Source organism: Sinocyclocheilus grahami, unplaced genomic scaffold (assembly GCF_001515645.1).
Source record: "Sinocyclocheilus grahami isolate Dianchi unplaced genomic scaffold, SAMN03320097.WGS_v1.1 scaffold51.1, whole genome shotgun sequence".
Lineage (NCBI taxonomy): Eukaryota > Metazoa > Chordata > Actinopteri > Cypriniformes > Cyprinidae > Sinocyclocheilus > Sinocyclocheilus grahami.
Window position 1 is genome coordinate 1,184,120 of NW_015505230.1, and position 22,361 is coordinate 1,206,480.

Genomic DNA, 22,361 nt, shown 5'->3' on the forward strand with positions numbered 1-22,361 from the left:
TCTAATGTAGATTTTAATATTTGAACATATGAGTTTAGGATAAGTGTAAACACAATCTATATATCTGCGGCTGTAATTATTTTAAATCATGTAATAGCATGCATATAAAATCAATATCATTTATTAACGCCAATCTTGCACAATGTATTACAGTAACAACGAAAAAAGAAAATAGAAAATAACAGCAATTATACGCGGTTGTACAATGATAAGAAATTTATTAATTTCCTAATTTTCTTTTTACAAAGATGCTTAGAAATGGTAATCAACCATTAGAGTGGAGTTTTACATTAAAACGCATTTGTTATTAATAATAAAAACACACCTTTTCAAGAACAATTAACACATATCAACAGGGGCAAGTTCAAGCTCAAACCGGTGTGCACTGTTTTGCTACGGTTTCCGGGTTGAACGACATGTTTCCTGGAAACGGTGTGCAACGGGGTTTGAGATGAGTTTTCCCTTGTTTGGTGTGTGTGTCAAACATGTCAGCCCAATCAGCAGCAGCATGTATATAAACCACGCGGTATTAAAGAGACAGCTCGCACAATGTAATTAACATCCAAGTATATTGTTTGCACATGTTTATTGACATTAAAGGTAAAATAACTGAAATAATAAGGGCACAAGTATAGATCTGGAACTTCTTTAAGTCTGTCTAAATATCATTTAGTAATTGCAATGTCTTCTGGTCCATATCCTTTCATAAGGAATGTGTGCTAAATTCTGATTAATGTAACATAAAAATACTATACATATTTATATATTTTGCTATTGTATTATGGAGTGACACTTTCATAAACTTTTCTATGCCCCTCTGATTATATAATGGTAAATATTACAATATCATAGCACAACAACAGTGATCAGCAATAATGATAAGCCTAATACTCACAATAAAAATAATAAGTTAGATCATAACACAGTCTCGGAGGTAAGAAGTGGATTATCCTTCACCTGAAATGTTTGTCTTTTCATCCTGAAATGCGAGGCAAATGTTGGATCACAATAATTAGGAACCACAGTTTCCACAAATTGGGATGTTCTCTTTTATTCTGGAGGGCAAGGGCAATGACTGTACCATCGAGCGTATTTTGCAGTATTAAACACGGATTTATACCGATTTCATCAGGCCCCCGAAAATTCTTCAAAAAGAACACAAAGAATGGCCTTCTCAGCCGCCATAGTTGCAACGCACCATCGTTTCCGTTTAAAAAACGTTTTGCACCGTTTTTGTCGGGGCTGAACTCATCTATCACACAGTTATTGATAAAGATCATTCTTTTAATAGTTTCAGGGTGCATATAGTTGCATTGCGAAGACCATGATGTGTGAATGAATCTTGGCCAAGTTGTTGCAAACACAGTGTCTTATAACTGAAAGTCGTATAAATTCATGTCAAAGAGTGACCTTTTACTCACTTATCCAGCATACAGTTAAGGTTTGTTGCATTCCTATCGTTTCTGTGTATATAAAACATCTACTGAATCTGTATGAAGTTTATACTGCATAATACATATTTTTTTTACTTTAAAAATTAAAATTCGGTCATTATTACTTACACCCATGTTCCAAATCCATATGTTTTTCTTTCTTCTGTGGAACACAAAAGAGGGCATGTTGAAAAATGTTGGCAACCAAACCATTTTGGTACCCATTGACTTCTATTGTATAGTCAAAAAAACAACACTGAGACACTCATACACTATATTCCACAGAAGAAAGAAAGTCATACCGGTTTGGAAGGACATGAGGGTTAGTAAATGATGACTGAATGTTTATTTTTAGGTGGACTATACCCTGAATTACACTTTCCAGTGTTTCTCATTGAAGTGGTCACTGAACGAGTTGCTGTCTACATCACAACAACTGACTTCGACAATGACATTGTGCGCCTCATTCATTTCTTTATTTTCCAGGTTGCTGCATCCACAGGACATTCAGTGGTGCTGGTGGACACATCTGAGGACATACTGAAGAAATGTACAAAGGGTATTGAGGCTAGTCTGAAGAGAGTGGCAAAGAAGAAATTTGCAGAAAAGCCTGAGGTTAGTTTGACAGCACAGACATGAACTGAAGTCACAAAGATTTAAGGACTAGTCGTCCTCTATCCTTCATTCAGTCATGGAAAGATAACTGTGGCTCACGTTCTTTAGGATGGAGAGGCCTTCATTCAGAAAGTCCTGAAGAACATCTCTACTAGCACAGACTAGTAGATCTTCCATCTTGTGGTGGAAGCTATTGTGGAAAATCTAAAAGTCAAACAAGATCAGTTTGGAGCTCTGGACAAAGCGGCCCCAGAGTAGGAAATACACTTTTTTTTTTCACTTCACAGTTTAAATATTAGTAAGAAAAAAACAATGGGGCTAAAGGTGCATTTAATTAGATTTTCCTCTTAACCACTAGATGGCACAAAAACTCAATATTTTTCAATGTAATTGAAACTTTTCAATGGATATATGTAGCAAATAAGAATAGTTTTATTCAAGTAAATCAACAGTTTTGCAATAGCTGAAAAATATGTAAAACTGTGATATTTTGAGTAAAAAGTACCCTTGCTGTTGGGGGTATAGGCACAATAATTGACATGATAATAAATAGCTGGCTGGCTTTTCCATTTGTTGACATTACATGGTTAGATTCAGATGGTAAATATCATGTATTAAGTTGGGTGTCCACCTTAGAGATGATCATCATGTTTATAATGTAAGCATCTTATTTAAAAATATGATAATCATATAATAAAATTAGTGGTCGACCGATATGGGTTTTTTGACAGCCGATACCGATGCCGATATCTTGGAAAGCAGGGTGGCCGATATAAAGCCGATATTATTTTATTTATTTTAATTCATATTTAAGAAATTTGAAATCATTTGAAAATGGATAAAAAAATAAACGTGTAAAATAAACATACTCATACTCTACAAGACAAAGTATTTTTCACAAATAAATAAATATTTAATAAAAAATATAATTAAAAAGGAAGTAAATACTGTAACCAACAGGACACTCAGTATTCTGGGAAGTTTGTGTGCATTGGGAAAAAGCCGATATTATTTTATTTATTTTAATTCATATTTAAGAAATTTGAAATCATTTGAAAATGGATAAAAAAATAAACGTGTAAAATAAACATACTCATACTCTACAAGACAAAGTATTTTTCACAAATAAATAAATATTTAATAAAAAATATAATTAAAAAGGAAGTAAATACTGTAACCAACAGGACACTCAGTATTCTGGGAAGTTTGTGTGCATTGGGAATCATATTTTTTCAAATAAAGCCAAGGTAACACTCATTTTACAAATGCATAAAGCACAGCATAATTTGAAATCAGTCATGAGTTTAAAGTTTGTCAATCGCGCGTCTCCAGTGAAGCTGAACCCTCCTCCTGTCCGTATTCAATTCGAACAGACCATAGGACCGACCGTCACAGAACACGTGATCATGCAGGTCACATGCACATTTCACAAGATCTGAACTAGATTCAACTAAGTCTGCAAGGTTTGTGAAATTAAATGTTCATTAGTCATTCAAAGATTTGTTTAAATTATACAAATGCGTATTTGCGGAATGCTGACGACAAACGAGAAAGTATGATAAAGTTTGCCTTTAATAATATTAAAGCAATCGTTATAATAATTTTTTGTATACATTTTAATTCCTTGGTTTAACAGTTCTATCTGATTATTAGATAGACTTCTATCCATATTAGACAGAACCGAATGACAACAGCGAACAAGAGGGAGAATGTGAGCACTGTGTGCTCAGGCGCTACCGCAGCCGTTCTCGGCGCCGTCAAAATAAAAGTCTCGAACACATCGGCCAAACAGAAAAACTTATCGGCCGATGCCGATATTTGAAAAATGGCAGATATCGGCCGATATATCGGTCGACCACTAAATAAAATATATTTATTGTTACTACTGTAAAGCTGTATTAAATTATGGGATGTTCTTCAAGCACTATAAGTAGATATTTTCTGTATTTTTTATTATTTATTGAATAAAAGTAAATGAAATCGTTTGAATTATTAAGTAAACAGAATATGCTACAAACTTTGCTGAAGTGATTGTTTTGAACACTTATTAACTTAGATATTACACACAAAAAAACAAAATTTTACGATTTATTTTCTTGAAAAATGTGTTGTTCCATCAGTGTTCCTATAGTCACTGTATATTAAGCCGGCCACTAATTACACTGCTACTTATCAAATAAATAAATACATAGACATTAAGCTGAAATTATATGAAAGTAAAGAGCAGAGCTATGTAGGAAATATGTTGACAAATGTCACTTACACTGTTCAGCGTCATTATACAAAAATATTTAATGCAGAGATCGACCAATCAGAATCTAGTATTCTGAAGAGCTGTGAAAAGAGAGTTTATATTCAGTGTTTAATTTTGCTGTAAATTTATGCTTTCTAATTTACATACTTGTACTATGCGCTAAAAGTAATCGCCTTTCTTGTTGCATATTGTTAAGCATGAATAATGAAGCTTGGTTTACTATTGTATCATTCAGATGTGTGCTGTCTCTTCAGACACACTATCTTCGCTAGCAACACGTCTTCCCTGCCAATCGCAGACATCGCCAGCTCCACGGCCAGATTAGATTGCTTTGGCAGTCTGCATTTTTTCAACCCCGTTCCAATGATGAAGCTCGTGGAGGTTTGGATTGACTTTATGATTCACTCACTGCTGCTCATCTATCCACCTTAATACAAATGTCAATATCTCTTCAAGATATTGAAGCTTGCATTTAATTGAATATATGAAGCATGTAGTTTCATTGTCTTGTTAAAGGGATAGTTCACCCAAAAATGAAAATTGTCATTAATTACTCACCCTCATGTCGTTCCAAACCCATAAGACCTTCGTTCATCTTCGGAAAACACAAATGAAGATTTTTTTTATGAAATTCGAGAGCTTTCTGACCCTGCATTCTGACGTAGAACACGCATGCGCTGCGCCTTGTTTACAATCAGAGGTATGCACATGTATGCGTCATGGTATTCTCGTGAACACACGGCGAAGACTGACATGGAAGAGACGAAATTGTTGAATAACGTTTTTAACGTTTAACATTTTGAATACGTTGAAAAAAGTATTCTTATAGCTTCATAACATTACAGTTGAACCATTGATGTCACATGGACTATTTTATCGATGTCCTTACTACCTTTCTGTGCCTTGAGCATTTCAGTTCCCTTGCTGTCTATGCAGGGTCAGAAAGCTCTCAGATTTCATCAAAAATATCTTAATTTGTGTTCCGAAGATGAACGAAGGTCTTACTTGAGGGTGAGTAATTAATGACAGCGTTTTCATTTTTGGGTGAACTTTTCCTTTAACTATCGGACTTGACTGTCTTTATCTCAGGTGATTAAAGCTCCAGCAACAAGCCAACAGACTTTTGATGCTCTCCTTGAGTTTAGCAAAGCTTTGGGGAAGCATCCCGTCTCATGCAAAATGAGTGTTGTGTAATCTTGTATATTATTATGTTGGCTTTATCTTTTATCTATCTGTCTGTCTGTCTGATTAGTAAAGCCTAACAACTATCCTAGGGCAAGCTAGCAACATAGTAAAACATGATAGAAACATGCAATGTCCTTAAACATGCTTGAAACATGTTAGCAATGTGCTTAACCATGAGAGCAGCATGTTAAAACATGCTTAAATCATGCTAGAAATGTGCCAAAACAAAGCCTAACAACAAACCTAGGGCGAACTAGCAATGTGGTAAACCATGATAGAATCATGCAATGTCCTTAGACATGCTTTAAACATGCTAGCAGTATTCTAAAACATGTTAGCGACATGCTAAAACATCCTAGCAATGTGCTTAAACATGATAGAAATGTTAATACATGCTACACGATAAAACATGCTTAATCTTGCTAAAACATGCTTAGTCATGTTAACATTGTGTTAAACATGCTAGAAACATGCTAGCAAAATTTTAAAATGTCAGTAAAGAGTTAAAACACAATAGAAAATGAACGTTCAGAAAGCTTTTTAAATGACTATATTCAACCTTCAGACAAGGCATTGTCAAATCAACCTTAAACTTTCAACCTTAAATTTCAGATTTGATCTAGTTATCGTTATTATTTCTAATAATAACACAAGTCACTCTCATTTGCCGTCTCCTCTCAGGACACTCCAGGTTTTATAGTGAATCGTCTGCTGGGGCCTTACATGCTCGAGGCTGTACGACTACACGAGAGAGGTACACGCGTAAAGCAGTGAAGGTTTATGAATGGGTACCCAGACATATTTTGTCTCAGATTTCCAGGTTTCATCTTGGTGTGTATATTCTGCAGGTCACGGTTCCAAGGAAGACATTGATTTGGCCATGAAGCTAGGGGCCGGTTATCCTATGGGTCCGTTTGAGCTTCTGGACTATGTTGGATTGGACACTTCCAAGTTTATTATTGACGGTGAGTGTTTTGATTTGAGCATACCAAGTTTTGATGCAATAGTATTGTGTTGATTTCTAATTATGGGTTTGTGTAGGTTGGCATGAGAAGGACCCCGATAACCCCGTTTGCCCCCAGTCCCCTGCTCGACAAACTGGTAGCAGAAGGCAAACTGGGCAAGAAAACCGGCGAGGGATTCTACAAGCACAAGTAACACAAGATTAAATCAGACAACAAAAGCTGGCTCAACGAAAGGCACTGGACTGAGCCACTTGTCCTGAAAAGACTGTTTGATTGTGAATTTCATAAATGTATAAAGGTTAAGATAGTGATCAGATACACCACTTTTCCCAGGGAAGTCCTGTATGAAATTACCGGACACATGCAAATTAGTTGGGACATAAAAGATCTTTAAGACAGGAATGTCGTCCACTACATCTAGTGCCTTGCTGTGTTTGGTAAAGACTTGCGTTCATTAATTCTGAATGTCTGTGGCATTAAAAGGTATGAAAATATCTTGTCATGTGTTTTGTCCTTTCTGCATTCATTGTCAAATAGACATAAATTGACATTAGCATTTTTAAAGACAAGCCTTTCGTGAATATAGTGTGTTTGTTTATCTCTGTCAATCATATGTAACACAGATATATTTATAATATAACATGTCGCCGTTTCATCATTTATTCATACTCGGTTCCCTGTCAAGGAAACTTATCAAAATATTTGGCACATAAAATAAATTTAGTATAAAAATATAGAAATTCATCAAATTTGCCCTGCAAGCATTTGAACACTTGTGCTACACTTAAACATTCATAAATGATCAAATATAACAGCAAGTGGCATTTATTTTAAAGATCCCAACATATTGTGGCCACTGTATTTACACATGATTTACATTAACAATTAAGCTGTATGAATCATGTTAATTCAAATGCTTTATATTAACTTTTGGCGCTTGGATATTTCTTTAATCCTGGCTATGCAGACTTCTAAAATATGGTTTGCTGATGGCTTCTGAGTTTCATAAGCAACAAAATCACAAACTCAGTGTCCTCGGATACCCTTGTGTATCTTCACATTGTGTAGAACAGGGGTGCCCAAACTCGGTCCTGGAGGGCCGGTGTCCTGCAGAGTTTAGCTCCAACTTGCCTCAACATACCTGCCTTTAAGTTTCTAGTATGCCTAGTACAGGGGTGTCCAAACTCGGTCCTGGAGGGCCGGTGTCCAGAAGAGTTTAGCTCCAACCCCAATTAAACACACCTGAAGCAGCTAATCAAGCTCTCACTAGGCATATTAGAAACTTACCAGCAGGTGTGTTGAGGCAGCTGTGCTGGTTTCATGTCTCTCATATCAGTAGTATAACAGCCTCCGTAACTAATTTGAACCATTTGGTCTGTTTTAACTGCACAGTTGTGACATTTCTTTTATATAATAGTTCAATAAAGAGGAAGATGAAATGTAATATTTCATGAAGAGTTCAGTTCCAACCCTAATCAATCACCAGCTAATCAGGGTCTTTCTAGGTTTACTTGAAACTCCCGCAGGCAGGTGTGTTGAGGCAAGTTGGAGCTAAACTCTGCAGGACACTGGCCCGCCAGGACCGAGTTTGGGCACCCCTGGCCCTAGTAGGCAGTTATTCTTATTTTACTTGATCTCACAGCTGCTTTTGATACCGTTGATCATGGTATTTTATTGCAGCGTTTGGAAGATGTTGGTGTTAAGGGTACTGCCCTAGAATGGTTTAAGTCGTATCTAAAAGATAGATCTTTCTCGGTTTGTCTTGGAGATCTGTGTTCTACATCAGCTAAATTACATAGTGGTGTGCCACAGGGGTCTATACTTGGGCCTATTTTATTTTCATTATATATGGGCCCTTTGGGCTCAATTTTTCGTAAATATAATATTATGTATCATTTATATGCAGATGACAAACAGTTATATATCCCAATAGATCCAAATGTTTCTCAATCCTTTGATGGACTTGCTCAGTGTTTAGGTGAGATAAGAGCCTGGTTGGCAAGCAATTTTCTTCATCTTAATACAAATAAGACTGAGTGTGTTGTTTTTGGACCTTCTTCTGCTTCTAAGGAAATTATAAGTAGGTTGGCCGCTATGAAGATAAGTGTTTCAGATCATGTTAAGAATTTGGGGGTTATAATGGATTCAACTTTAGTTTTAGATAAACAGGTTACTAGTGTTGTGAAGGCTGCCTTTTATCAACTCAGAATTATTTCTAAACTTAAAAAACATTTCTCCCTTTTAAGGACCTAGAGACTATTATTCATGCCTTTGTGTCATCACGCATCGATTACTGTAATTCTGTATATATAGGTATTTCACAGGGTCAATTATCTCGTCTTCAATTAGTACAAAATGCTGCTGCCAGACTTTTGACTCGCACAAAGAAGAGAGAGAGAATTACTCCAGTTTTGGTTTCTTTACACTGGTTGCCTGTAGAATTTAGAATTGAATTTAAGGTTTTGTTGATGGTTTTTAAAGCGTTGCATGGCATTGCCCCAAAATATATTGTTGACCTATTGATTCCTTATCAAAATTCAAGAAACTTGAGATCTTCGAATCAGATGATTCTTTATGTTCCCAAAACAAGATTAAAATCAAAGGGTGATAGGGCTTTCGCAGTGGCTGCTCCCCGATTATGGAACCCTCTCCCAATGCACATTAAATCTTCCCCATCTGTGGATGCCTTTAAGTCTAGATTGAAATCGTACCTTTTTGGTAGAGCTTTTAGAATTGACTAGAGGGACCAGGTTTTATATTTTAATGTTGAATCTTGATTGTGTGACTGTATGTAATGTCGCTGGAAAGCACTTTGGTCAACGGCAGTTGTTTTAAATGTGCTATAGAAATAAAGTTTGTATTGTATTGTAGTAAGAGCTTGATTAGCTGGTTCAGGTGTGTTTAATTGGGGTTGGAGCTAAACTCTTCAGGACACCGGCCCTCCAGGACCGAGTTTGGACACCCCTGGTGTGGAAAGACATATGTAAGAACTTTGCCGTATGAATAATTCATGAATATATTTTCAGCTCTCTGCAATGTCCAATATAAATGCACAAGTTTATAATTCCAGTTGTTGCACCTTCAACGTTTTCAAGTTTGCATGCAGGTTTTTAGGACGTTGTGAGCTTTGCTCATTTATCAATGAAACTATGGAAATATTCATAACCTTTATTCGTTTTTATTTAAAACAACCAATCTATTTGTACAGTTTATTTTAAAATGTATTGTCTAATTGCATTAAATACGATATTAAACCAAGTGAAGGATGCAAACAAATGATTTCCGAGCATTTCTCAGAATAACGTAACTTTTTAACTCACTCTCACGATGGGGCCTTCCTGGGAATTCTGTCCGTGTGAACACTTCATGGGAACAGCGAGTCTTCCATATCAAAAAGCTATTTTTCTGATTTCTCCTCATATTGTTGTTTGTTCTGTGGCACAGGGTTTCTGTCAGACAGCCATTACACTGACTGGACGGAAGAGACAGAGCAGACCGCGGGAAATGACACGAGTCTGAGCAGCTGGAGTGAGTGAACCACATCAGACCGAGGAAATGAGCTCTTCTAAAGCGCACAGCTGTCGAATGTGTTGTTCATTTTCTTATATTGAATGCAAAATTCTTCATTCATAAGCAAAAATGGCTTAAATCTCCTTTGTCTTTTCCCCCTTGTTGAATTGGACTCTCTTGGAGGATCCGAACATTTGCTATGAAGTCGAAACACTTCAGAATTCATTATTGCTGTATTCACATAATGTTATGATTACATAGGTACCTTGTGAAGACGTTAAAATAATCATTATTAATATTCAGAGTCATCAGACCACTTCCATATTCATATGTGAGGGACAATTCATCATTTTAACTTTTTGTATATGTTTAAACTTATGTTTTATATCGTATGTAATGTTCTTATTTTCACAAAATGTGTTTGAGATCCAACTTGGAGCCTTGAGATGATAAATACGACACAATACAAATATAAGACGCATTTAAAATGAATGAATCGTGGTACTATTTAAATTAATATTTAAATTTAAAACACGGTTTAATGCTTACGTTGCTTTAAGGTTGTTTAGTCCCTTACGAAAATGAACCAGGTCTTAAAATAAAATAAAAAACATGGTTACTACAGTTAACCACAAATTAACCATGCTACACTAACCATAGTAAAACTGTGGTTATACAAATGGTAATCCATAAAAAATAAAAAATAAAATAAAACATGGTTACTACAATAAAACCACGGTTAATTTTCATAAGGGATTTTTGCTATTGAGCAATATTCTGTCATATTTAATGCATTCTATCAAATAATGTTAATCTAGTGGGTAGTTTAGTTATTATAATAATTACACTTTATGCTTATTCAAGAGGAAATACAACAACTTATTTACTGCAGCATCCAGCATTTAGTCCTTGTGAAATGCTCTTGAATAAAAGTGTTGTTAATGAAAACATGTATATGATGAGATCATGTGACAGATTCAATATTTTGTGCTCGTTTCCATTCAGATAGTTTAGTATGCTGATACTGTAGCTGATAATGCATCAGATTCATCTATTAGCCAGCGATAACAGCACAAGGCAGTCGCGTTTTGATTTCATCTTCTTCCAGTAGATGGCGCCCTACAACACACATTGGCTTTTATAACTAGGCCTAGTTCAATCCTATTGTTACACATCTGTTGTAACAGTCAAGCCTAACATAAAGTCAGACATGAGCACAACAGCCACAGAAAAAGTCGAAACAGGACAAAGACTGTTAGCAATTATATCTCAGCTGTGAATCATAGGAAATGACAAGCATTTTATTAAGAACTACACTTTATTAACTCTTCGTAAACTGGTCTCAGTATCAGACCGTCTTTATATTTAAGCTTGGGTTAGGAACTTATTAACAACTCGATGAGCTTTACTGATACTGAAATCAGCCTATACAGCAGTGTATGCTGCATTGTGCATTCAGCGCGATCAAAACCATGCTTTACATATTCTCAGACCCAAAATTTGAGCATTTGTAAGAAGAAAAATGAATGGCCATTTAATTTTTACTTTTTTTTTTAGCTGTATTGCAAATCATTTCCCTTATTATCGTGTATTTAAGGCTGCATGAATATTCAAATGCATATTAAATGAACACGGAGGTACAGCTGCATTTTATTTCTCGTTCATTTTAACAAGCCTTTTGAAGTTTCCCCAGAGATCCACAAGATATATTTTGTCATTTCTAATGCTTCTTGTAGGACGTAGAAATGTACTCTCTTACACTGATGAAACATTTCAGTGTAGCCTATATAATAAAATGTAAAAACAATAATACAATAAAATGAACATACTGCAATCGTTTTCAGTCAAAGATGCCTATTTATTTTAATAAAAAAAGACATGTTGAAACCGTTCAAATGTGACCGCTTGGAAGCAAAATGCTACACCAAGTTAACTCTTCAAAATATGACATTGCATGTAAAAAAAATAAAATAAACATCTGAAAATGCTAAAAGAGAACAATTAAAAAGAATACAATTTGGAAATGTTTGCATGGAATAAACATGGTAAAAGACCATTCTATTACCTACCAGAGAGACAGAGGAACATTGCAATTAAAGAAAGACTGCCAAGTGCTGGGGTAAATATATATAGATCTATATCTGCTTCATTTGTCAATTTAGATCAATAAAATATAGGCCTCTGGGTACCTACTCTTTCGCTTTTGTCCTAATGTTGCCTGCAAAAATACCAAGAAAAGTGACATCCAGACATCTCTTTTTAAAAAGTACACATTGAGCATTATTTTACATCTGAGCAAGACTGAGAAGTCAATATCTGTTACAAATAGTTATCAAAAAGAAGACTTTCAAATGTTATTTCTGCAAGATGCTTCAACAAGAAAAATGGCTTTCCTGTCTCCAAGCTTATTTTCATATACCATTATATATATAAAATAATGATTAAAAAAATCACTTAAAATATACACCGAGAAATCAAAATAAAGAATAATAAAAAAGCATTCAAAATAAACTTGAACCCAAGATGTTTGAGGAGAAATCAATACATTGATCCTTTTTGCACCAATGCGTCATAATGCAAAACCCAACCTACGGAGATTGTTTCCAGGGCAATGTGTGATCCCTAAAATGTTGCGATAGAACGCCGTGAGGTGTGTCGGGCCCTTGTGTTGCTACATTTTTGGGGACACAAAAGGAAGTAAGGGAGTGACGTAGTGAACACACAGAAGACAGAGGTGCCAAATAACTTAGAATAACTTAGGAACAGGTGTAGGAACGTATGTGTTTGTTTACATGTGGCCATATGTGCGCTTTACAAATGGTCGAGGAACATAATCAGTGCAACGCCTTCGGCTTCGGGAGTGAATTAAGGACAGAAAACAAAAAGGAACGTTCAAACGAGTGTTCACGGGTCTGTGTGAGGGCCTGTGTTGGTGATTGTCTGTTCTCAGTTCAACGTCTCTACAGCAGCGCCTGCAGCCGAGGAGCAGATTCAAGGACCGGGACCCTCTGGAGATTCCGCAGGGGTCAAGAAGTGACGGAGGGGTGAAAGGTTGAGGAATCTAGCAGGCTTCCATCTCTAAAAGGGGGCCTGTAGCTGCTGTCTTTGCTTTGCAAGAGGAAAAAGAAGTCTGTTTTCCTCCTGTAGAACACAAACGGAGAGAAAAACATGGTAAGTTTAATAATCTAATCATACATACATACATACGGAATGATTAGCACAAAATATTTAAAAATATAATTATGTTTTATGTGAATTATCCCTTTAAAATTGTATATTATTATTATTCAGTTTTTAAGGGATATTTCACATAAAAATGAAAATTCTGTCATCATTTACAATGAAAAAAGAATATATATTTTGAAGCGCTTTTTAGTGTTTTTTTTTTTGGGGGGGGAGGCGGTGGCCCAGTGCTGTTTGGATCCCAATGACTTTAATTGTATGGACAAAAACTGCTGAAATATTTAGTTTGGGTGAGGGTGAGTAACTGACAGAATTTTTATTTTTGAGTGAACTATCCCTTTAAGAATTTTAGACCTACTTAAACAAATTAGCCATATTATTATTGAATGTCTAATTCATAGTAACAGTTCATAGTGTACAGTCTCTCAAGAACAATGTGCATGAAAATTGCCTCTGAAAACGTGACAGAAAAAAAAAAAAAAAAGATCTTTTTACCATGCATTGTAATTAGCGTATTGCACATTAGGACATTTAGAGCAAAAACAGATTGCAAGCTTTCAACAAATTGGCACACTCAAAGTACCCAGCATACCATTTTGAAAGAAAAAAAGAATCCCACGTCCAACATTAATCACGAATCGTATTCTCAGAAACCCAGAGTTTTCTATCTCAATCTGTTTGTCCAATCTGAATCCCTTTTGAGATGTGAAATATTAAATGTAACAGACTCTATTTTGGTCGACAAGCTGTATGGGGCTATTTCAGAAGTGCATCAAATGGAATTCCTGATCAAAGTGAGAAGCAGGAATACAGGAGCAAACCTCTGATGGATAGAGCGAGAGAGAGAGAGAGAGAGAGAGAGAGAGAGCGCGCGAGGGAGATGGATAAAATGCCATACTAGTAGTGGGCTCCTCTCTGGAGCGGAGGTCGAATGCAACCTTTTTCTGCGAGATGTCAGTTTTACTCCACAACTCCACCCTGGACCACTTTCACACATAAATACATTCGTACACCCGTATTGAAGGTTTTACCACATGTGGATGAAAGGCAACTACTTTTCCAGGGAGCGCTGACCCTGGTGCCCGACCAAGAGAGAGAAAGAGTCACCGAATAAAATTGAGTGGGGGCGCTTTTATTTACCCCCCCTCTGCCCACCCTTTTCATCCCATGAACTCAAAGCTTCCCTGTGCCCTGCGCCCCCTTCCTGGAGAGCATTTTCCTTCCCGGCAGCAGATGAAAAAGCCTGGCATGCTTTCCTGCCTTTCCCCGCCAGCCTCCTGTTGGAAAGGGAGGGGGTGCGTCTGGGTGTTTGGAGAGGTTAGGACGGTGCCGTCGGGCCAGGCTTTACACTCCACTCCCATACAAATGCAGGGATTCAAGAGCTACTTCCCATTTGCGCTGTGGAATGCCGAGACCCGGCTCGCAGGAAATGAAACGCTCCTCTGTATTCGAGGGCCAGTGCTTCTCTTCGGCTCGGCGGTAGCTTGGCTGTTCTTTGACGTGTGGGAGGTTAAGATAACAGGCATGGCCCTGTGTCACTCAATTGGCCCGCTCACCTCCTGAGGCAAATCAAAAAGCCTGCAGCTGGGACCAACACACCTCCTTCCTTCGGTCTAACCCTTCCCTTTCCCTAAAACCAGAGAAGGTGGCTTTAAGTTCTCTGTGAACAAGAAAAAATATTGTTCTGAAAAACTCTGCTTTGGTTTTATGTTTGCCTCTAAAGTTTGTTACCAGCAGGATCTGAATGGCCTGTTTGCAGCTCAAATTTTTAAAACCACATGTAAGTGCAGTAATTGGTGGGTTCACTAGGTGGCAACACTCACAGTTGCGAAGTTGCTTTCAAATATTTGTCAAAGATGGAAAATGCAAAGAAAAAAATCATTCTTACTGACGGTGCGTTCCAAACGGGATACATCGCCCTCTGAAGGGCACTTCGGAGTGAAAACAATCATGGCCGCCATATTGAAGGGTCGTTCCAAACCGAAGTGCTCAAAACTGGCCACTTCAAAGGGCCCTTTGGAATGAAGGATTTCGAAAGGTACAACTGATGGATACATCGGGCTCCCATGATCCTTTTCACAGATTCTTTACATGATGACGGCGCCTCCGTGTGGGCACGTGATGAAGGGCACTTCAAGAAACAGTTGTTTGGTCCCCTACACCCTTCAAACCTTAGAAGCTCTCACTCCGGAGGGTAAACCCTTTGAAGGGATTATGGAATAGGGATGAACCCTTCTGAATGGAACGCAGGGTGAATTTTGAGTATTTCTGGCCCATTTCCAGTTAAAATATTAAAAAATCCTGGAAATAAATGTACTCAAGAAGAAACACTGCACGAGTTATTAAATATTTCACTTTCTCTCTGTATTTTTTTTTCTTTCTGCACAAACAAGTTAAAAAATATGGGGGGATGGGGGATACCTTTAAGATAGAAATACAGTTTTAAGACATTATTTTTTTTCATTTGCTTATATTTTTTATGTAAAATACATTCTTTAAAAAAGGCTTAATATCTTTCACAGTTTTGCTTTTCAAGAGAATATATCTTGTTTCAAGATGTTTTTGCTGGAAAGTTCATCAAAAAAGACAAACTAATTTAATTTATTTATTTTTTGGCAGTGCGTCTATAAAATCAAAAGAAGTGGAGGGTGAATGGCAACAATGGATGTGCGAAAGATTCCTGCATCTGAATAACTTGAGTTTGATTTTGAACAAGCTGATAAACTCTTGCTACCCTCTATAGGTCAGGTGGAGTAAAAAGCAGTCGATAGTTTGAACAGTTGAGAAATAACAGCAGTCGGAAAAACTAAGCTTACAGGCTTTTTTGGAAAAGCAGCCGTTTCTGCAGACACTTAGCTGTATGTGAGGAACCAGAGAAGCTTTACAATTAAAACATTGGCCAGGAAAGAGAGTACAGACAAAGAGCCCAAATCTGGGTTGTGTTAAGTCTAGTCAGCTGAAAAGGTCCACTTTCACACCAACCTGACTTCGACCAGTGACCTCGTGTTGTAGCACTTGGCTTCATGTCTGGTTTGGCAGCGTCCTTCAAGGAGTCCATAAAAATTCAACAGGCGCTATAACCAATGATATGCTAGGAGGAGGATGGGTTCAAAAAAACCCTGGCCTGAGTAATAAAAACAGCACCTGGATGAAAATCAGATTTAAACAAACCACTTGGTTCAGTCAGCACTTCCTTTGGCCCTGCGACAGTAACATTAAAGAGGGGAAAAACTCCTACACAATTACGTCTGTACAACTGCAAACCAACCGCGGTTGGGTCTTTTCTCCTGCGATCTCTCTTCCGCGTTCTAAAAAGGCTGAGGAAACAATGTTCACCCTCGGAACAACAAAAAAACACCAGGCGAGGGCAGGGGACACGAGAAGGGCGAAGGCTTGGTATTCCAGTGGAGGCCGTGAGTGGGGTCTGCCCACATCTGAGGAGCAGTGGGATGAGAGCCCGGGAACGACGTGCTCCTGCAAAGCCTGAGCTGCAAGCCAGGGCGGCACTATCAAAGAGCAGCACAATGACTGCTTCAAAGGCCTCGCCACCGCTCGCAGTCAGCAGTGGGAGGGAGGAGAGGGGGTTCCGCCTGCTTTCACAATGGGAGCCAGATTTACTCCCTAGGAGAGGAACTCCAGCAAAGCACAGACGACGGCTGGGGCGTGAAAGAGAGGAGAGGAAACGTAGTAGACGCCACATAGTTTACTGATTCCTCTGCTGCTTAGTGTGCTTAGATCCTGAAACCATCGGGCAAAAGATCGAAATGAAAGATCTGATGGGGGCGATTGTGATTTGCATATTAAAATCAACCATTTGTGCAAGTTTTTTTCCTTGTACCCACATACAGGCAAAACTCCCAGACTCTTTTTATAGCACTGAGGAGTCTCTTGGCAGCAAAACACGGAAGGAAACCTCTGGGTTTCCGCTGCCCTCAGTAATATTAAACAGTTTATCATAAGCGACCTGGACACTTTTTCAGGGTTTAGAGTCATGCAGAATTGAATTGAGAATGTCTTTTAAATTCCAATTCAGTCCATGAATGCAAAAATTGCAATTCCAATTTGAATGAGGAAGAATAATCACTAATTGAAATAATTTTTAAAAAATCTTTTACTAGAAAAGAAAAGTTTGTCAAGAAAGTTTTGTGGTGTGAAAAAATAAGTTTAAAAACCATTGAAGTTTGAAAGTTAAAATAGACAGACAGACAGACAGAATTTCATTTCAACTTCCTGTGGGGTGTGGCCAATTCAATTCAAATTAAACGAATGGAGACAATGAAAGGGAGACAATTCTTTGAATTCTACCCAACCCTGACACTTTCTAGGTACCAAAGTTTTTACCAAACCCCAGTTCAGGTCCAAACCTTTTCAATCCAAATCTGTTAAAGCAACCCAAGGCACACAGTTCCGGCTTACTCCAAATGAAAACGGTTTTTAGACACAGAGGGTATCAGTAATTCTGCCATTCATGGGGTTGAGGCAGAGTGGACATTAAGAAGAGACAAGGCGCTCTCATCAGCACACAAGGGACTTTTAGTTTCTCTCTCATGCTTTTTCATCAAAGGCTGACATCTGACTTCTGGCCTCACTCATCAGAGAGACAGAGCTGGGTAAAGATGACCCGATTCGGGCACAGCTGTCCAACAGCACTTTCTTCACAGAGAAGGCCATGCACTCTGAAGTGGTCCATACCTTCAATGGTTTCCCACACGGCCCCCCACTATTGTCAACCTCTGGAATACTGAAAGCTTTCAAACCTTCGGCCAACCACTCCCAAATGTACAGTAAACCTCATATAGGGCCTGCCAACATCATCAGACTTGGGCGAAGAATGCAGTCGCTATAAAAATCAAAAGTGAAACACTGCAGAACAGTCAGCGTAACACAGAGTCAATATCCAGGTGGCAACAAAGCAGCAAGTTGAAATGTGCCAGACTGTGGTGACTCACAACCTTGGCTTCTTTGAATGAATAAGACTACATCTTCAGAGCCAGCTTTCATTAAAAGACCACCATTGTTATATGGCTTGCCCCGTTCCCAATGAAAAAAATGCACAGTGGTGAAAAAGTAACAGCCCGGAGGGCATGTATGCCTCAGCTCAGATAACAATCTCAAAGTCTGCAAATCACAAGGGTTAGTCAGACAAAAGCTCTCACAGCTAAATCTGACAAACAGACCCAGAAGAGGATGTGGAAATGTTGTACGAGCAGGAAAAGTGGGATGTTTGAGGAAGAAAATTCTATAACCTGAAAGTATTCCCATGTACATATTTATTTCAAGGATTATGTGTCAGAAGGCATGTAAAAATAAGACCCAACCTGTCCTTCACACCTAAAATAAAATGGTGAAAACACCCATGAAATTACCTCAAATTCTCCCTGAGAAATCCCCCCTTTTCCATTTAAAAACCAATAGGAGCAATCTTCAAATGCCTTACATATACATAATTCTGTCAAATATCTATTACAGTTTCCACAAAAATATTTAGCAGCACAACTGTTTTCAACATTGATGATAATAAGAAATGTTTCTTGAGCAGCAAATCAGCATATTAGAATGATTTCTGAAGAATCATGTGACACTGAAGACTGGCGTAATGATGCTGAAAATTCAGCTCTGCATCACAGGAATAAATTACATTTTAAAATAGATTCAAATAGGAAAGTTATTTTAAATTCCAATTTAAACGATCCGGTTTTACAATATTTTGTCAAATAAATCCAGCCTTGATGAATTTTAGAGAAGTCTTTAAAAAAAGTGTTTATGAAATCATACTGAATATTAGTGTGTATTTAATACATATTTTGTCTTTGAATTTAATTTTAATATTATATTAGACAGATCTTTTAATTGAATATTTTAACTGGAAAAGCTGGATTTAACTGGATTTTTTTTTGCACTGTTGTATGCTATTATGATCATATCCATTATCAAAAATATTATCACTTTTTTTGTTTAAAAATATTTAAGTGCACACTGTATAATTTGGGAGACGAGTAAATATAAAAGACAAATTTAATGTTTCTCAGTCTGTCGGATCTGCATAAATTGACAAGCGGTGGCAATATTCTCTGCTTCATGTATATTATCATGCTCTGTTGCTTCAAGTGAATTTCAATTGGATATTTTAACTAGAAATGCTGGATTTAACTTTTTTTTTTTCACTGCTGCATGTTATTATGACCCTATCCATTATCAAAAATATTATCACTTTTTTGTGTTTAAAAATATTAAATTTCACACTATATAATTTGTAAGGTGAATAAAAAAAAAAAGACAAATCAGTTTCTCAATCTGCATAAATTGACAAGCGGTGGCAATATTTTCTGCTTTATGTGTATTCGTTTAAGGCTGCCACGATGAATCAGTTGGGGCATACATCCACATTTCGCTTGGCACCGCTAATTATTGGATCGAAGATAGAGCGCCTTTTAGCTGCATTTTCAAAGCTATTGCAGCCCACAGGAAAAAAGAAAGAAAGAAAAAAAGTGCGAACCAGTCCAAATTGTGTTCGGGAGCCACAGGGTAGTGAACTGATCAACCGTAAAACCTTTGTCTTGTAGGTTTTTGGGTAGGACCAGATTTTTCATGGCAAAAAGAAGCAGAATAACAGGATGTGGGGTGACTTAATAAGAGAAGGAAAAAATTGATTTTAAATAAAATAAATTCTCTTACTTACTACTGTACTTAATTCTCATAGACTTTCACCTGACAGAGAGGATTCTCTTCTTTGTTTAGCAAACAAACTTCTTTTAGGCCAGTTGCTAGTTTAATCGCTAGAAAATTAAAACGCACAGCATAAGCCAAATATGCTGGCAAGGGCTTCGTTCATTCACAGGGTTGGCTAGATAACACATGGGGGCCATATGGGTGAATGCTAAAAGAGTTAGCTTACATCTGGGTCGACTCTTTCAATACCATCCCAGTTTCCAAATGTTCTTGAAAAACTGAAAAAAGCACCAGTCCAACATGGCCGTGTGCCACAGGATTGTATGCTGATGCTGCATGCCAAATGTTAAAGATGGAAGAAATGAATGAGGAAAGAAACCTGATAGTGTGGACTTGATGTTCTGAGCTGACTCTGTCGACATTATTCTGTTCTGTGATCTTTCAGACAAATGGTATGCTTGCAAACTGTTCTTGATAAAAAGCACTGGTCTTCTGAAACTACTAATGCGCCACCCAATGCCACAAGCCACACATCAGTCTACAGGGAAAGGGATGTAATGGAGTTCTTAAAACAGAGTTAGGAAAGAAAAATGACTTGTCACAACGATTCATCAGTATGTTCGGAAGAGGAAGCCCTGTAACGTTAGCACACAATCACACGACAGCTTTGGCAATACAACAGTGAATGGTTGATTGGTGAACTCAAAGTGGGCCTTTAGGATTAGTCTCATGTTTTTCAGATTGCTAAGAACCACATTAGAAAATAGGGAGTTTACCACATCATGACTCAATCAGACCAGAGGTATGGAAGAGGCTCTTACCATTGTTCAGATGTACGCCGTTTTCATTCTCTGCCCTGTACCTGCAGGAAATCGTAGCTTTTAATGACCAGGATGTGCCTCCAAATAACACCTAAGTCCATCTCTGGTCTTAGTTGTCAATGTAGGGCCAACAAAAAGAATTTGCTGGCCTATTTAACACATCAACATTGTTCATTAAAGGAACATTTCATCCAATAATGAACATTCTGTCAACATTTGCTCATTCTCATGTCGTTACAAACCTTTATGATTTTCTTTCTTCCACTGAACAGAAAGGGAGAAATTCTGAATAATGTGCTGAACGAATCAATCAGGTTGATTCTTGTGAATTGGATTAAACGATTGAAATGATTTGCCCACAAATTAGTCATATGGAGACATTAAGTTGAGTTTTACTGCATTTTTTGTCATTTGGTAACTTGACGGCCTTAGTACTCATTCCTCAAATTCACCTTTCATGTTCCATAAAGGAAAAAAAGTCATATCCATTTGGAAAAAGCACGAGTGTAAATGAAGCCAGAATTTTCATTTTTGTGTGAGCTGTTCCTTTAACTTGTCCACAACTCGTCTAGACTTGGCGCCAGATATACATTGAATCGTCAAAAGTACAAGCACACATCACTAATGCATTTATAAAAGGGCAAATAGTCAGCAAAGTTAGAAGCACTGTCGGAAGCATGTGGACTTTAAAACAGACTAATCCTAAAGACTTAATTGTGAGGAGAAGATGGAAAGATGGAATGGTGGGGTGGGTGTATTGTTCATAATGTTGCAAACATTACAGATTCAAGAAATATACAGAACAGTAAAACCGCATGACTTGTGGATTTTCAGGCAACCAACAAGGACTTAAATTCATAAATGTACTTGTTGACTATGAAAACATCCTTTTATGATTGAAACTGACTGTGTGAAAGCGTACTGAGAATGCGGTATCCCAACATTAACCACTTACCACCATATTCACAAACTAAGTCCCATAAAGCTAAGTTAGTGCGTACATTAATGAAAGAAAACAAATTACAGGAGGGATAGAAGGTTTAAGAGTCTTACCTGAAGCAGGTTCCTGGATCTTTTCCCGCTTCCGCTTCTTTTTCTTTCCCTATAAAATAGCCAAAGGAATATTTAAAGCATCATCACAGAAGCATGACATTTCTGCCATTTATGAAGTCATAAAAAATTAAAAAATTAAATAAAAATAAGGTCCAATACTCCTTAATTCTTCTGGATTGCGTGGCCTAATTACCACAAAGAATATATATATATATATATATGTTTTTTTTTTAAATAAATATAATTTAAAATAAAAAAAAATAATTAAATTAAATAAGACCAATACTCCTTCCTACTTCTTCTGGACTGCACTGCCTAATCCCCACAAACAAATAAATAAATTATAAATAATTATAATATAAAATAAAGCTCCAATACTCTAATTCTTCTGGATTGCATGGTATAATCACCAATCAGAAAATTAAACAAGAATAAAACATCTGCCCCAGCTCCAATTGACACGACAAACACTCCTCTAAAGTGAGAAGTCTGGACTGCTTTAGGATTCGTAGCTTACCTAAAATCCCCTGGCAGGATGACTATAGGTATAGATAGCGCCGCACTGTCATTTTGCAGTCCAATATGAACCACGCTTTGGTCGCCTGCTGTAAAGTCTGATAATCCACTTATTCAGTCACTAATCTGTGTATTCTAGCCCTGGCTGACAGAACCA

General features: G+C 37.3%; 2 protein-coding genes across 2 annotated transcripts in view; one reads left to right on the forward strand and one right to left on the reverse strand.

Moving 5' to 3' along the window:
* Positions 1 to 1,342: 1,342 nt before the first annotated feature.
* Positions 1,343 to 6,946, forward strand: hadh (hydroxyacyl-CoA dehydrogenase; the record flags this gene model as incomplete). The annotated part of the gene is given in 10 exon segments (XM_016269390.1): positions 1,343 to 1,441; positions 1,920 to 2,048; positions 2,157 to 2,302; positions 4,557 to 4,683; positions 5,392 to 5,481; positions 6,169 to 6,241; positions 6,336 to 6,452; positions 6,529 to 6,556; positions 6,558 to 6,613; positions 6,616 to 6,946. Coding segments are annotated over 10 exon segments (906 nt in total), but the record flags the coding sequence as incomplete, so codon positions are not given.
* A 5,486-nt stretch (positions 6,947 to 12,432) lies between these two features.
* The window catches only part of LOC107583218 (lymphoid enhancer-binding factor 1), a 52,282-nt gene continuing 42,353 nt past the window's right edge, over positions 12,433 to 22,361 (reverse strand). The window contains exons 11-12 of the mRNA XM_016269367.1: positions 21,689 to 21,737; positions 12,433 to 13,103 (exon numbers count right to left, since the gene is read on the reverse strand). Coding sequence (XP_016124853.1) covers positions 13,024 to 13,103; positions 21,689 to 21,737 — 129 coding nt within the window. The 3' untranslated portion in view covers positions 12,433 to 13,023. The remainder of the gene's footprint in view (positions 13,104 to 21,688; positions 21,738 to 22,361) is intronic.